The sequence below is a fragment of the Rhinolophus ferrumequinum genome, chromosome 7 (assembly GCF_004115265.2).
Source record: "Rhinolophus ferrumequinum isolate MPI-CBG mRhiFer1 chromosome 7, mRhiFer1_v1.p, whole genome shotgun sequence".
NCBI classification, from domain to species: Eukaryota; Metazoa; Chordata; class Mammalia; order Chiroptera; family Rhinolophidae; genus Rhinolophus; species Rhinolophus ferrumequinum.
In genome coordinates, this window is record NC_046290.1 from 9,140,599 (window position 1) to 9,157,890 (window position 17,292).

The 17,292-nt window shown below is 39.5% G+C and overlaps 1 protein-coding gene across 1 annotated transcript in view; it reads right to left on the minus strand.

Annotated features, from left to right (window-relative positions):
- DNAH5 (dynein axonemal heavy chain 5) overlaps positions 1-17,292 on the minus strand; it is a 210,324-nt gene that overhangs the window by 164,532 nt on the left and 28,500 nt on the right. Inside the window, exons 10-16 of the mRNA XM_033111135.1 lie at positions 15,549-15,671; positions 14,797-15,012; positions 10,761-10,868; positions 7,679-7,764; positions 6,897-7,218; positions 5,410-5,616; positions 587-758 (exon numbers count right to left, since the gene is read on the minus strand). Coding sequence (XP_032967026.1) covers positions 587-758; positions 5,410-5,616; positions 6,897-7,218; positions 7,679-7,764; positions 10,761-10,868; positions 14,797-15,012; positions 15,549-15,671 — 1,234 coding nt within the window. The remainder of the gene's footprint in view (positions 1-586; positions 759-5,409; positions 5,617-6,896; positions 7,219-7,678; positions 7,765-10,760; positions 10,869-14,796; positions 15,013-15,548; positions 15,672-17,292) is intronic.

A 17,292-nucleotide genomic window follows, 5' to 3' on the forward strand; every position in this document is an offset into this window, starting at 1 on the left:
TGGACAATGGTACATGAAAGGCTCTGAAAAGGCCTCCAGGAAAGGAACCTGCCTGAGTTTACTTGACCTGAATTCCTAGACTCATCTGAGCCAAGAACCCGCTTTGCTGCATACTGTACACAACCTGAAAACTTGTACATTAGGGAATATACCACTTCACATAAATTTGAAAGTGTATTCTAGCCCTCATTAAGAAAAAATATTTGCATACACTTTTGCCATATATCCTGTTGTTCAGCACTCTACTCTGGTCAAATCTCCACATCTTTCAAGTTGGCGTCTCAAAATACACTAACCTACTAGTATAAAAAGCTGACTCTAAAGATCCTTTACATTCTAATGTCCAACAATAAGTGTAATTTTAACATGCAGTTAATCTCGGGGGATAAAATTACAGAGTGAATATCTATACACTTTCCAGGAAATTAATGAGTTCATACGTTTTGGTAAAATTCCTTAGGGATCAGCTTAAGAGTAACACTCTCCGTTTCACTATTTATATCACAATCTCTGTAAGACATTATACGAGAGACGTTAAGACCTCAGCCTTTCAAATTGCAAACAATAACCATTTAGACAGGCTTACTGATCTTCGCAAAAGCGTTCTTCAGGTATGTCTGAATGTTCAGCGATGTCCAGGTCAGGGCTGCCAGGCCCGGCTGGAGAGCTTCGTCCACTTTAGCCAAGTGAGGGGCCACCAGTTGCTCGAGCGGGGGAGGCATTTTTGACTTCACTCTCTGGTATTCAGCCAACATCATCTGCAGAGAAAGGGGAATTAAATAATCAACTAATATCTCATTTTTAATATCTATTAATACCTCTTCTTTTTTTTCATCCAAAAGGATGACTTTTATTTAGGGGCCAGCTGTAGGGCTCCAATAGCAGCCTGGCAAGTAGAGCGGCCAAAACAAAACAAAAATAGAAAAGAGAATAAGAAATCTCTCCAAAAATACAAGTTCCTAATCTGGTAAAAATTCAATGGAGGAGGTGAGAAAAAGAACTTAAGAGTTTCTCACCCCCCTACTCAGCCCAAAAGGGATGAAAAATTCTGAGGTCAAGTGACTTTTCTAAACCAGGTTAAGTCTTGTTACCATTGCCTTAGCCTGTGTGTCACTAAGATCATTCATTCAACTTTGTTCACTGGTACCACAGGCTTCCTACACCTCTGGGCACTTCCTGTGGACCATACTCATCACCCAAAGTGCTGGGGTCACCACAGGTCTGCCTCATCCCATCGCTGGACTTGCAGGCCAAGTCCTCATGAAGATCCAAAACATATAAGGAATCAGGAACCAGTGTTAAACCAACAAGTGCCAGGGCATTAAGTATCACCCATGTGCCAGAGACAACCAAATTTACATCTCCCGCCCAGATCTCACTCCTGAAGTCTAGACTCATGTATGGAAAGAGCCTACTCAATACCTCCACTGGAAAATATAGCAGACGTTTTAAATTTAACACGTCCAAAACTGAAAGTTTGTTCTTCCCCAAAACCTTCTCTGCCCACAGCATTCTCTGTCTCAACTGATGGCAACTCCATCCGTCCAGTTCTTAGGCCAAAACTCAGAGTCATCCTCAACTCCCATCTTTCACTCACATCTACACACAATCCATTAGGCTATCTTGTTTGTTCTGTATTCAAAAGTGATCCTCTATCTGCCTTGCTTACCATATCCAGTGCTACCACCCCCATTGATTCTCACCTAAATGATTGTATTGTCTCCCTACTTCCACTCAGGCCCCCTATAGTCTGTTTCAATTTCACAATGTAAGTTGGATCATGTCACTCCTCTGCTTACAGGGCCACATGGCTTCCCATCTCCTCCGGGGCTACAAGTTCTTATGGTGGTCTTCAAAGAGATACCCAATCTGGCCTCCATCACTTCTCCCGTCTCATCTCTAATCACTCCTTTCCTTGTTTACCGGCTGCTGCCTTAATGTCTTCCTTTCTGGTCCTTAGCCTCAGGGCTAAGCCTTTGTATTTACTTCAAATAATTACTCAAATGCCACCTTCTCCATTAGGTCTATCCTGACTACCTATTTAAGATTGTAAACCATCACCAATAACCACCTACACACTCTATCTTCATTGCCCACAGCACCTAACACTTTCTAATAAAGTATATAATTTACCTATTTATAATGTTCATTGCTTATTTTCTGTCTTACCCAACTAAAATATAAGTTCTGTAAGGACAAGAATTTTGTCTGTTTGCCTGAAACTGTACCTGGCACATTGGAGATGGTCAATCATATATTGCTGATTAATTTAGTCATCAGAAAGAGCATTTGTGATCATAAATTCATGGATTTAGCCTCCATTGAAATTTACCAGTTGCATAATATTGAACTGTGTCAGTATTTTGCTCATATGTTACCATTTTTAAATAAGAGTAACATTACTTCATCTACCTTTTATGGTAATGTTAATATTAATAATAATTAATTATAAGTAATTTTTAAGGTCCTGCTTAAATACAATTGTTTTGAAGCTCATATTTTTAATGTGCATGTTGGTATTACTTTGTCATTAGATCAATGTTTCCCAAAGTATTTTCCCTGAAACCCGAGCCCCAGAGATGCCATAAGAAAAACGGTCTCTGGATGAACAAGTTTAGAAAACGCTGTACACAATATTTCCCCTCTCGGACAGTCAATTAATATTAATGATTCTGATAAAACTACAAGAAGGAAATAAGAAGCCCAATGGACTTTGTAAATTTCATTAAACCCAACATTTCCCAAATGGGCCACATAATCTTTTCATCACATGGCATTTTTCCACAATTTCCATATGTCCTTTCAATTTCCATGAAAGCCACTTTCAAAAAGCCTAAATTTGATGGTTCTATTAGCAGCGACTTATACCTCCTGAAGCTTTTCTCCACTGCTTAACTTTTTACAAAGTCCGTCACTTATTCTATTTGGGAAGCAAGTCTTACAATCAGCCTTCTCGGTCCCATCTTACTCCTTTAACCCCATGAATTACTCATTAACCTGTTTTATAAATGAGAAACTGAGGCTTAAGAGGATAAAGGAATTTCCCCAAGGATGATGGTTTGAATCCAGATCAAACTGGCTTTAGAATCTATGTCTGTAACTATTAGTGTACGCTGGCTCATCTGTTTCTAGTTCGAACTGCATTCCGAGGAATAAATGAAGAAAACAAGCTCTCAGCTACTTTGGCTTATCGTCAAAAGCCTGAAAGCTCTGTTAAATATTCAGCACAAAACTCTGCAACACCTGAGAAGGTCTCCCAAATCTGCCATTAGATCTGCTCTTACCAGATACGCATGTTAGGTAGGAACTTTCAACTCTTTCAACCTCCAAGATACGATAAATATCATCCAGATGATAATTTACTTGTTTGAATTGTTATTTATAACTGTGATGGTTTTAAAACATTCTTTGACCCTCCTCTCCTCACGGGGTGGGGTCCATGTCCCCTTTTCTTGAATCTGGGTGGGCTTATAGAGCTCAACAGAGTACAACAGAAGTGACGTTATGACACTGAAGCTGTCCTAAAGGCCATACAGCTTCCTCCCTGTTGACTGTTACACCCACTCTTGGAACCCTGAATTGTCACATAAGAAATTCTACCACCCCAAGGCCTCCATACTTAAAGGCCACACATAGATCTCCAGTCCTTAGTCTCAGTTTCCAGCCATCCCCACCAAAGAACCAGACCTCAGAATGAGGCCAACTTGGACCTTTCAGATGAAACATTTACCAGGTAAACTAAATAACCTTAATCACAAAAAGAAAAGAGTAGAAGAATCCCCCAACCAAGGCTTGCTTAAATTCTTTACCCACAAAATCATGAGATAGAATGAAATGGTTGTTTGAAGCCACTCCATTCTGCAGTTGTTTGCTACATGCAACAGATAAATGAAACAATTCTGTGGACAAAATTATTAGTAGTAATTTTATAGTCTCATAAATATTATTTCTTAGTAAAAATAAAATTTTCTTTGTAAAATATGTAGATTGACTAAGTGATTTCCCTAATATGCAAGAGAAGTCTAAAAGGGATTCTCACATACAACATGCTGACTGGTATTTGATGAGCCCACATTTGAGGAATGTCTATCCATTGCCAATACTAACTTGTTAGTACAACATGGACGAATAGGAAAACAGCCAACTCCAAGTCTGGGTTCTAGTCCTATTTCTGTCACTCACTAGCTATGAGATCTTGGTTAAGTCACTTAACCTTTCTGAGCCATGGTTTTATCATCTATAAAATTCTATAATAGCATTCTGTCCCAATATCTAACATGGTTGTGGAAAAGATCTAATGGAATAATAAACATGAAAATGGTTTAAAATGTAAAGATTATGAAATACATGGCCTTATCAGCCTTATCGTACCTTGTTGACCACTATAAAATTGTAACAATAGTTTCCATGTTGTCAAATATGATGGCTGCATCTCTGACCTCATCTCTATTATCCTCTGGGCAGCATTTGTCACTGTTCCAGGCCCTCCCTTATGATGCTTTTCTTACTCTTGGCTTCCTTGACATTTGGTTTCCTCCCACTTCAAAGGCCAATCCTTAATCTTATTTGTATATTTGCTGTCTTCTATCAGACCTATGAATATTGGAACTACCCAGGGTTTGGTCTAGGCACTCTGCTGTTCTTAATCTACATTCTCTTCATTGGAGATGTCATCCAGGAGAGTGACTTTAAATAACCACTATATCAAAAGTATGCCTTCAAGCTTGACTTCTTCACTCAACTCCAGACTTAACGTATCTACATGGATAACACCTCCACTTCGATCTCTGAAAATCATCTTATACTAAAGATGGGCACTACTGATTCCCTCCTGTCCCCTAAAATAAACTAGTTCCAGTCTTTGCCACCTCCACAAATGGAACTCCCGATCAGTCCACTCCATGTTACTGAGCAAGTAAGTTGTGCAGAATGCAACCTACACAGTAACATGTAACAGCCGTACTTTGAGCAAATTCATTGAGTTACTTACACCAAAAACAAAGGAATCATCCTTCAGTTCTCTCATAACCTGCCTGTTGACATAATTTTTTAATTCAATGATCTACTACTTGGCTGACATCCTAGTTCAAGCACCATCTCTATCCTGAACCAGCCTGCAAACTGGCTTCACACTGATGTTGTTCCCATAAAATCTACTGTTCACCCAGCAGTAAGAATGATTTTCATTGCAGAAGACATCACGCCTTTTTCTCCTGCTCAAGTTCCTCCAGTGGCTTCCTGGTACACTCACACTTGTAACCTTGGTTATGAGTTACTTGGTTATCTCATACTTGGTATGAGATCAGTAATGACCTGGCCTTGCCAACTCGTTCCATGGCACTCTCCCCTCAGTTACTCCACTCCAGTCATCCCGGGCACCAGGAAGAGGAAACAATAACAGTCCTATACCTTCATGTTACTGAAGTTCTTTTTGTATACATCCCGTTTCTGGAAAAGGGCAGCTGCAAATGGTGAAACTTCCAGACCCATCTGTGACATGCACTCCGTTTCTCTAAATAAGGTAAGGATCTGAGGATCAAAGTTTACAAACAATTCTCCTGTGCCTGGAGCCTTCACCAGTAAAGAAGCTTCAAGTCCTATGTGAATTTCTTCAATCTGTGAGATGAGATCAACAGTGTTACTGTTAGAAAGCTCAATGCATACACAGGGCACCTGGCTCGGCCATTTTGGAAGAGGGTCATGAAGTGTTCTTCCATGGAGTTGAACTTCTCAAATTAAAGACAATGGGGTCACTCACTCTTCTGCTAAATTCACTTTCAGTAAAGGGCTTTCAAGTTCTTGGGGGTGAAGTTGCACAGTTGATTCAGCAAAATGCTGGGGTCACAATTTTCTCACACCTGACAGGTAAGTGGATGCTACGATAGTGGTGACTTCTCAAAAGCCATTTAGCTCCCTGATACCATCACATCTACTCAATTATTTTTCTTCATAAAATTATCCTAAAAGCTACTAAACTCAGTTTTCAGTTATCTAGAAAGGAATGAAAGCCACTATGGAGATATCTCTGTATTGGCTCAGACACTAAAAGTTGAACCAGGAAAATGAGATACCGTGTTTCCCCAGAAATAAAACCTAGTTGAACCATCAGCTTTAATGCATCTTTTGGAGCAAAAATTAATATAAGACCCGGTCTTATTTTCATATTACAGAAGACCCGGTCTTCTATAATATAATAGACCGGGTCTTCTATTATATTAAAATATATATTATATTATATTAGATTAGATTAGATTAGATTAGATTATACCCAGTCTTATATTATATAAGACCCGGTCTTACATTATATTCAAATAAGACCAGGTCTTATATTAAAATAAGACCGGGTCTTACATTATATTAAAATAAGACCGGGTCTTATATTAATTTTTGCTCCAAAAGACGTATTAGAGGTGATGGTCTAGCTAGGTCTTATTTTAGAAGAAACACAGTACCATTTTAGAGGGCTTTAAGGCTGAATCTTATCCTGTAAAGTACAAAAAACTTCCTGCCAATCTACAAGGAAATACAAGTGTTGGTGGGGTATGAAATATAATTTTATTAACCTAGTATAGCCGGAGAAAAGACTTTGTTTAACAGACACACTAGTGTTTACTGACACATTAAGGAACTGAATGGAGAAAAAAAAGAAAGAAACCTTAATCAAGCAGGTAAGGAAACCAACAAACAGGATCTTCTCCCATAGGTGTTTGTAAATTAAGTGAGTTTCTGTTACCTGGGTCATAATTTTTCTTCACGGACATATTACCCTCTTTTACCGATTACCTACATTCAACCAAGCCTGTCTTATAAAATATCCTCAAACCCAACTTTCTATGTGAATGAAAGTGCTAGTTGACTTGACAATGGAGACATCTTTACAGGATGTAGAGACTCACCTGTTGAAGCCACGCCCTGTGGTAGAGAACCTCAAACTCCAAGAGGACCCTAGCCAGCCTGTTGTAACTTCGAATCACGGGTTTGGCTTCCGCCGTCTGCAGCACATGTGGATGCTGCTGGAAAAGCTGCATTGGTTGCTGGATCCTGTGGAAGAGTTGGCGGGACCACAGAATCTTCCCAGCGATGGGCGGCTGGTCTCGGGCCAAAGGAGGGTCACCTTTCTGCTTTGTATACAGCTTTGCGATCATGTCAATGTCAGACCCATAGTTTTCAAGGACACGCCGGTATTTGTCATCAGTACCGAGATTGGGTATGTTCAGTCTGATTTTTTTGAAAAAAGTGAAAGGTTTGAGTTACTGGGAAGACATCTAGCAATTTCCTTTATTAAGGTTTATTTTAAAACATATGCTCATGAAAGAGAATGAGATGTTTGGCATACTAAAAACTCAAAATAGTATCAATCCATCAATCCTATCTCAATAAAGTGGTTTTTAAAAAAATAGTACCAATCCTTAAAATTGAGGCAAAACTATTAACTTGGTAAGAATTTTTTCAAATTACTTAAATATTAAGTAATGTTATAATAGGCAGTCACAAGACACTTCAAAACTAAGAAGAAAAAACTCAGTCCTCTGAAGAACTTAAAAACTGTGACAATGTTATCCAGTGTCGAGAGAGGATTTTATTTCTATTAGAAGATGAAATAATAACAATAATATAAACTAAACTATATTCATATTACCCCAATTTTAGAAAAGGGAAAACTGTTCCAAATTTTTACCTTTCGAATTTCTTTAACATACTTAGAGCTTGATTTGTGTTTTGAATCTTTTCAAACGTAGCATCCATGAACTTGTGCAACTCGTTCTAAAACAGAATGAGGTCTGATGAAGAGCAGGATTCGCAGTGGGAGAAGCCCTACTTAGCAACAAGGTAAAGGGGCATCCCCTCCTACACAAACACATAGGATGTAGGACAAAATATAATGGGAAAGTTAATGCTCACCTGATCTTGAAAGAAAGATAAATGCCCAGACGCCACAACAAAAAGGGACTGGAAAGCCACAGCCATTCCAGGAGTCGGCACCATGGCCGGTTCCAGGGGTACTGGGTCAGGTACAGGGCCTAGGGGTACACACTGGGGCTTTATCACAATGTGGGTACAGAGCTATAGGGTCCTCACTCTCCCAACAGATCCATGCAGAAAGCAAGGGCCCTGGAAGTACTACCCAGCCCGTGCCGGGGTGTTAAATGATTCTGCCCATAAGTTGGGGAAAGCAGCAGGGAGGCTGGCTGTGTCCAGCCATGGAATCCTCACACCAGTCCTCTTATTAGTTATGGGAACTCAGGTCCTACTTAGTTTCCTGTTTGACCTGTTAGTACCAGCATGCACTCTAAATCTAGACAGGATTCCAGGCTCGAGCCGCTTGACAATGGAGTTCTGGACACAGCCCTAATCCTAATCACTCATGTATCTAACCCCACCCTCCAGTGTTTCATCCTGGAGATGCGACAGTTACTGAGCCTCCCCGTTCCTTGTCCCCAAGAATCAACCCCCTGTCACTTCATCGAGGGTCATGGGAAGGTCAGTATTTTCGCCCTGATTTTATAGGGACAATGACGAATCCATGTGTTATTTAAAGGAGAGAGCGTAGTTAAGTGACAAAGGATGGAGAGAGGGACAAAGAAGTCAAAGGAAAACTAGTCATCCAACCAAAGGTGGACCATTCTTGACATGGAAGACAAGATGAATAATAGTGTTGAATGTAAGGGGGGGAAGGATTAAGGAGAATGAAAACTAATGTCTATAACTAATGCTTAAAAATCAGGCTGTAGAACAATTATATTCTCAGCATCATTAAAAGTGGGCACAGGATTGAAAAGGTCTCCCCATCCCACCCATTTTGTCCATTTATTTGGACAAAAATAAACACTGTTCTGGCACCCAGCATCAGCCCTCTCTGAGCCTTTCCTCATCCCAGGCAAGCAGAAGTATGCATTGCTTTTCTCCTAGGCTCTCATCCTGCCTTGTGGGTGATACCAATTCTCAGATTCTATGTAATGCTTTGCAGGCCTGTCCTCTTTCTGAGTTACTTTAGGACTTCTTTGAACTATGTCTTTTATCTTTACATTCTCCCTGCCTGGTACAATATCAGAATATTATACTTCTAACATACATATATGTACTTATATTTCAATCATAGTACATGTCTGCCTTCCGACTGTGAGCTTAGAGGGCAAATCTACTTGATTTATTTTCATATCCATAACCCACAGCATAGAAGCCTAATGCATAATTGATGTACAGTAAATGCTTATTTAATTGCAATAAATCTAGTTCTTATTAATTCATTACTCACACTTTAATTCAGCCAACATTCTTTGTGCTCCAATTATCTAAGGTGCCATCTACTCGGCGCTGGAGACAGAAATAAGAAACAAAACAATTCCTACCCTACCAGTGTGCCATGTACAAGCTACTGAAGTACCATGGATCAGAAACTGCTGGGAAATGGGTGAAAACTTGACAAATGAACACTGACGGTGGAGCACAGAATCCAGACCTGACACTGTCCATCAATTTCCAACAAGAACAGATCAAGATCCGTAGTCCTTAGATCTGAATATGCCCCCCAAAGTGGTCATTGCTTAAATTATTATGGGCATTGTATCTTCCCATCAACTGAAATGTTTCTTATAGTACAATGGTTAAAAACTTGAATCCTAGAGACAGACTGCCTGGATCTAATCCCAAGTCTATCACTTGGTATTTTTTTGTTTTGGGGCAAGTCACTTAACCTCACTGCCTCGGTTTCCTCTTCTGCAAAATGAGGGTACTAACGGCATCCACTTTTTTGGATTACTGTGATTATTAAATGAATTAATACCTATAAAGTGCTCAGAACAGTACCTGACATATAGCATTAGCTGGTTTTATTATGATTCCTTCTATCACTGAACCCACCCCTCCAAAAATGTCTTGGCACTTTTTCCCTTAAAGTGTACCAATTTCTTTTGAGACAAAAGTCCTGGAAAAGAAGTAAAGATGGCTGTTTTCCTTTTCCTAATCAGAAAGGTACCCATTTTGTACCTCAATGCGATATAAAGAAATCAGTATATTAATTATGATAGACATCTCCTGGGTTGATAACACACATCTCCAACTATCCCAGGGGGCCCCATCCCACCTTTTAGCACATGACCCCACAGGTGACAGGCCCAGGGCTAGGCACCCACTAGAACTGGCCAACCCAACCTCTTCCTTAGGAATTTGGAGCTGGGGTTGGTCCTATGATTTGTTCTCAGCTGACAATGGCCATATGCTACTCATATGGACTGGAAGTCAAGATGGCTGGTCTGCAGGGAGTAGGGGTGGGGTGGCAGTGGGGAAGGGAGAAGGAAGAGAGAGGGGTCCAGATGCCAAGTCAGTCCTGGTAGTGCTGTTTCCAAGGCCACGGCCTGTGGGATCTGCCAGACATCGCTGACGATTTTGCTTAAGCTATCTCTGGTCATAATCATTGCTATAAGGTAACAAACAAACAGAAACACATTTCTATATTCTAATAATGCTACATTTCAACAGAAGATGAAAGTCACTTTTCTACGAACTAAGATGGAGGACAGGCAGAAGTCTGTGATTACAGATCATTATCCAAAGCTATATTTATGACCCTTTAATCTATGAAAATGAGCCTTCAATTATTCATCTGAAATCACAGAACACAGGCTGAGTTTGCTATCAGTCATCGCCATGATGTAGCTGCCTCTCCTTTCTGAATGGGTAATGATTAGCAGCATGATACAAAATGGAAAAACAGAAACGCACGACTGTCAACAGAAATTTGATTATACCATCCAACCTACATGAAGGTCATTAGTCTGCTTGCAAAACTCTTCGTAATCCCGGTCAAAATCCATTTTTCGCTGGTCTAAGAAATCATATTCCTTTTTCTTTATGGTGGCAACAATACCCTGAAATGTTATAAAAGACGTAAGACAATATTGCAATATTCTTGCATTACTTAATTAAAAATAACCTTTAAAGGCAGAACCTGAACAATCATTACCAAAAAAGCAACTTAAAAGGAGCCCATTTCTTTAGTTACTCACATTGCTTAATGCTTATTACAGCAGTATAATGTTGCCCTCTGCATTCAAAGATATCATTTGGAAAGCACTTTCATGAGGTTTTATGAATTTTTAAAGAAAACTTTCAAATAAAGACCACATCTGAAAAGTAGGAGCGGTGTTTTCTCTAAAAACGTCTTACTAATCACGTCTGAAATAATAAAAGCGAAGCCCGGAGTAGAAGTTACTAAAATATTTTTTCATTGAAAAGTTTGACTTCTCAAATAATAAGGAAGACTTTAACAAAACACAAGCTTAGAAAGAAAATAGTTATGTTATAATATCTACAGATGAAACACTATCCTCCAAGCCTCAAATGTCTTAAATAAAATGTCAAACCACAACCTACCACCTAAAGACTCACTAGAATTAATTGCTTCCTGCCACCCTGTGACTACAAGAGTACAAATTAGGCAATTCATCTCCTTGAAATCTGTGCGGCTCAAATTTTGTTTGCTCTGAGTAATGAGCTATAATGCTGTGTGATCATGCTTAACCAGGTCCTAAGCCATTCTCCAATTCAGGAGCCCACACTGTGGACACAGGCATATAATTTTTATGAAGAACGTTGGGCCTCCTTCTGCAATCCCCTCCTGAAAGTCATGTCCATGCAAACATCAGTTCAACTGTCTTAATAGTCAAAAGCGTATAAACTGTTTAACTTCTAAAATCAAGTTTACTAGTTAAAACAACCTACTCTTTCATGCTTTATAACTACAAAATTATTTATTATTTATTAAAATTATTTATTAATTATACATACATATATATGCATAAACATATACTTATATCTCCATCATTTCATGACATGTGTAAAAGCAGTACGGAAAAGCTACATGTCTACATTTTAATGTGAAAATATAAAAGATATGGGGCCCTTAGAAAATTCTGTTCTACGACTGGATTTAATGGTCACTTAAGAGTATTAAGTTAATATTTAATATCAGTTAACTGATTAATTGTGATATTTGAACCAAGTAATGAAACTCAATCTACTGTATCATTTATTTGACAGATATTTATTGCACACCTATTAGGTCCCAGTAAACTCTGAAGACACAGGAATGAACAGAACAAACAAATGTCTCCGCTCTGGGGCACTTTACATCTTTGGTGGGGGAGAGAGGGTCAGAATCTATGTAAGTCACAAATAAATGAGCAGGATAATTTTAGACAGTGATAAAATGAGTAATGTGAAAAAGAATGATTGAAGTGAAACAGAAGTCAAGGAAAATTTAATTAGGAGCATCATTTAAATCAAGATCTGGAGGCCAAAAAAGGAAATAACCATGTGATAATCCAGACGCAGAACTTTCCAGAAAAAAAAATCCTGCAAGCCCTAAAGTGGACTCAACTGACCTGTCCTGTGTCTGTCAGACATGGAATAAGAAGAGAAGCAGGCAAAGAGGCAGGAGGGGTTGGCAGGAGCCTGTTTCATTGCCATTTGAAGCTCTGGTACTAACACACAGAAATCTCACCTCACATTTTCATGCACCATCTCCCTTTTATCTCACTATCCTCTGGTACATCCATTGTAATCAATATTTCACTTTAAATTTTCAAAGCAATTTCTCTCCCTAGTATTTTTATCAGGTAGAACCATCTTTGTCTGCATTGTGATGTACAGTTCAACGTCTCATTCAAAAATAAACTTTGAAATATGTTCCGAAGTAATTTTTTCATTAATAGAGAAATGAATAGATTCCAAATTGGAAAATAAATGGATACATTCCCTCTTTGTCTTGCAAAACTGTCACTTTCAAAGTATAGATGATCCACCTAGCACATTACACAGGATTCCCCTAAAATGTTCCATGTTATATAAAAAAGGGCTTTTCCTCTCCCAAAATCTGGTACAGTCAAGAAATGAAAAAGACTCTTTATATTGGCCTAAACTGTTAGGACACAAAAAAACCCAACGTGTGGCAATAAATCATATGGTCCTTTTCAAATCCAAGTACAAGAAAAATTCAACTTCAGTGTCACTGTCCCTGAACAAGAAAAAACTGACTACTGCACATGAAGAATTTAAAGCACATTTGTTTGTAAATTGTTGTTTTTTAATCTTCAAAATGTTATCAGATCACTGTGACCATTTTAAAAACTAGGATTAGTCATACACACACACACACACACACACACACACACACACACACACACCCTTACAAAGTAAAGCAGTTAAAAATCAAAACAGATAGCATTTGAGATCTTGCTGCCTGGCTTATGTTGTCAGTTTGGCTCCAATAACCTCATATAAATTCTCTATAGGTTTGGACGTTTCTTACACCAACAAAGTATGTGCAATGTGTACATTACAGACTCAATTTCAAGTAGGAAGTGACAGTGCCAGTTATTCAGTTTGCGCGCTCCCTGACACTGTTTTCGGGGTGCTGGGAGGCATATGGCAGCAGCAGGCACCGAGCTCTGATCCCTGGGTCACCACCCCACGGTCCTGCACACCCTGAAGCCATCCCAGCGGTGGCGGGCTTCCCAGCTTCCTGCGTCCCAGCCTCGCTGACCTGTGCTCTTCGGGGTGGCTTAACCATTCCTGGCTCTCTGGCCCACTGTCTGCAGTCCATCCAGTGATTCGGTCAGCTCTCAATTCCGTGTTAAGAATTAAAAATGTCACCACTGCACAGAGCCGGCTAAGGACTGAACGTTTGTTTCCCCCTCCTCCCAAATTCTCGTGTGGAAACTGAATCCCCAATGGTACCAGCATGAGGCCGTATAAGGTCTTAGGAAGCGAGACTTTTGGGGTGATTAGGTCATGAGGGTGGAACTATAGGAGACCCCACAGAGCTCCTCTGCTCCTGCTGTGAAGACACAGAGAAAAGGGTCATCTGTGACTGGAAGAGAGCCGCCACCAGAACCCAACCATGCTGGCGTCCAGATCTCAGACTTCCAGCCTCCAGGACTGGGAGAGAAATAGCTGTTGTTGGTAAGCCACCCAGTCTGGTACTTTGTCATCGCAGCTGGACGGGACTAAGGCAGAGCCTTTCCTTACTGTGAGGCTGCTACCTTTCCCCTCCACCACAGTACCCGTGTGCTCTTGGTGTCTCGTTTCCCGCCAGTGTTAGACTGAAAGGTCCTGAGTGCGAGTGCCGTATGCCAGCCGGCTTTGCCTCCTACAAGCTTCCATCAGTGCTGGCAAAATACGAACCTGAGGAGTGTGTGGCGGCCGGACCGCCCAATAGCAGCACTCCAGGCTGCATTGTCAGCCAACAGCTACTAACCCCAAGCCTCGCAGGGAGGGCAGAACTAACTAACTGGCAGTGCCAAAAAAAAAATAAATAAATCAAAATAACTAGGAATGGGAAAGCTCCAATAAAATTCAGTTCCTTTCATTCTTTAACATGTGTCCAAATAAAATGCTTCAATGCACAGATGATCTGATGCCACCCAGAACTCAGTGTCAACTTGTGCCTGACACATAGCATTTGCTTCATCCAATATTTATTGGATGAATAAAGGAAGTGATAAGTTAAACATTTTTCTGTGCTACTAATGAAAATTCTTCTACTAATGATGAGTAATTTTAGATTATTGGGAAGCCATTCTCATAACCACACACCTGAAAACAACATATTAGCACCATGACACAATTCTCAAATAAATTTAATTTTTTAAATTTAATTGTTTTATTGTTTAAGGACCATGAGCTTATATTTTACATTATGAACTATTTGAATCGTTCTAAATATAGTTATTTGCGTAAACGATCAAAGTTTCAGTTATGGATAAGAATAGCAAATTTAGTTTTGAAGTACAATACCTGGTATTTAGTAACCATATCTTCCAGCCCTTCAATTTTAGAATCTTGCAGGACTGAATATGTCTTCAAGGTTGTAAAGACATCTATTATCTTGGCAAGCCGTCGATGGAAGGTTTCAAATTTTCCAAAAATATACATCTCACTAAATTCAAATTGTTTTTCGTTTGGATCTTGCTTAAGCTTTTGTTTGGTCTTATGAAAGCAGTGCTGGTATTCCTGAAAATCAAACAGCAACACAGAAGAAAGGGAAAACAACAAAGATATCAACTGTATTCTCTTAAGCGAAAGTGATGGCAAAACTCGGGTGGAACCGCCCTTTTAGTTTCGTGCCTTTGCATGTACTCATCCATCAGCCTGGAAGATCCTCTTATCCCATCCTCCAATCTAGAAAAATCCAAATTATTCCTAATGCAACTCAGTGATGTGGCCTTCACACTTGGTCCCCTCACGCTAGTGATATCCTCACTCTGCATCTATCTCCCCATTTGTCTAGAAGCTTAAGGAAAACTACCTCACCTTAGTCATCTTTGTATCTTCCGTTCTTAGTGTGATGTCAGGATAGAATAAGTGGGTAAATTTTCTGGGAAGGCTTATTAACACTCAATTTTCTTAACAGTAAAGAATTACTGTTCTTTACTGTTCTTTTTGGCAATGAATAACATGATCATTCCTGAATAATTTAGGACGCATCGGCAAAAACAACATAAAAATAATGAAACTTTATCCAAATATATTATTAGGCTGACCGTTACCTGCTTAAGTTTAATTGCAGATAATATTTTTTCCACAACCACATCCGGCGGCTGGCTCCATAAGGAATCGGTTCCATTGTTGGTAATGTAAGCTTTACATGCAGATACCATCTGATTGGTCACCTGGAATTTTCCAATAAAATGGTGTTAGGTACATAAAACAGCCACCAATTATAAATTGGACCACAGGGTCCTTAACTCTTCTACCTCTCAGAGTGTACAACCTGTGACCTTGAGCTTTGGATATATGTGTTTCCATAGCAATCATGATCAAGCACTAGCCGCCCCCCCTTTTTTCAGCTTTAGTGAGGTGTAATTGACGAATAAAAGGTGTTTATATTTAAGGTGTACAATGTGATGCTTTAATATACACAGTGAAGTGATTACCACAATCAAGTTAACACATCCCTCACCTCACACAGTTATCCCTTATCATGTATGTGCTGGGAGCACGTAAGATCCACTCTCTTGGCTAATGTCAGCTATACAATACAGTATTATTAACTACAGCTGCTATCTGTGCATTCGATCCCCAGGACTTACTCATCTTATAATTGAAAGTTTGTACCTTTTTTTTTTTTTTTTCCTATGAAAAATCACTTTAATGCTTTGGAATCAATAAAGCCAAGTTGTCAAAATCTGATATCAAGTAATATTTAAAAGCTTTTTTTTTTTTAATTATTTTTTTTTAATTTTATTTTTTAACCTTTTGATTGACATCTCCCCACTTTCCCCACCCTCAACCCCTGGCAACCATCATTATCCTCACTGCTTCTATTTGTTCGGCTTTTTTAGATTCCATACTTATATTGTCAAAATCATTTATGAAATTACAGAGTTGGAAATTCTGTACCATGGAAAAAATCAATAATTCGGGCCCCCTTGTTCATACAGGATGAATGTCTTAACCAACCGAGAAAGACTCACTTTCCAACCTAAAAGCTGTTGAGAGTGTCCCCGGTCTGCTTAGGCAGCTTGTTCTAACGTCTAACTCCCAGTGTCTAAGTGCCTCATAAAGGATTGTCCACCCTGATCATTTCATGCCACCATGGTCTGTAGCAAAGTCAAAAGGAGAAGGCAACAGAGAAAAGAGGAAAGCTAATACAGGTGACCGCTAACACTTTATTCATCCATCCAAACTTTTTTAAAAAAACTTCAGAATTTTCCTGGTGATTTTTGTATAAATTAAAAGGAAAGTGAGACGACTACTGTGTACATGAATGATGTGATGGCTGGGACTTACAGGGCAGCAGCCGGGAGTGTTCCTGAAACAAGATTGGCCAACGAGATTGGTGTGATGATAGCTGCTGAATCTGTATGTGGGCATTCAGTATACAATTCTCTTCCCTTTTGTGCCTGCTTCAAATTTTGCATAATGAAAAGCTTTTGATATTTAGATAAACGGTGGTCTCACAGTTTTGTTCAAAAGCAAGACCTGCAAATACCATGCCTGAAACCTAGAGTAATAACGCAAACTGGCTTTTGAGTCTTCTACCCAGACTCAAACAGGTAGTTTTACAGTGTGAGGAAGCTGGGAAAGGATCTCGGGGGTGCCCTCTTTTCTGCTTGAACGTGAGAGCAGAAGGAAGAGTTACCCGTTGAGCTCTCAAGGCTGGATGTCCCTATTCCCAAGAAAAATCATGACTCCCGCTGCTTTAGCGTTCACAACATAAGTCCCGATGAGTACAAAGGAAGAAACAGAAACTCATAGACACAGACAATGGTTTAGTGGCTACCAGAGGGT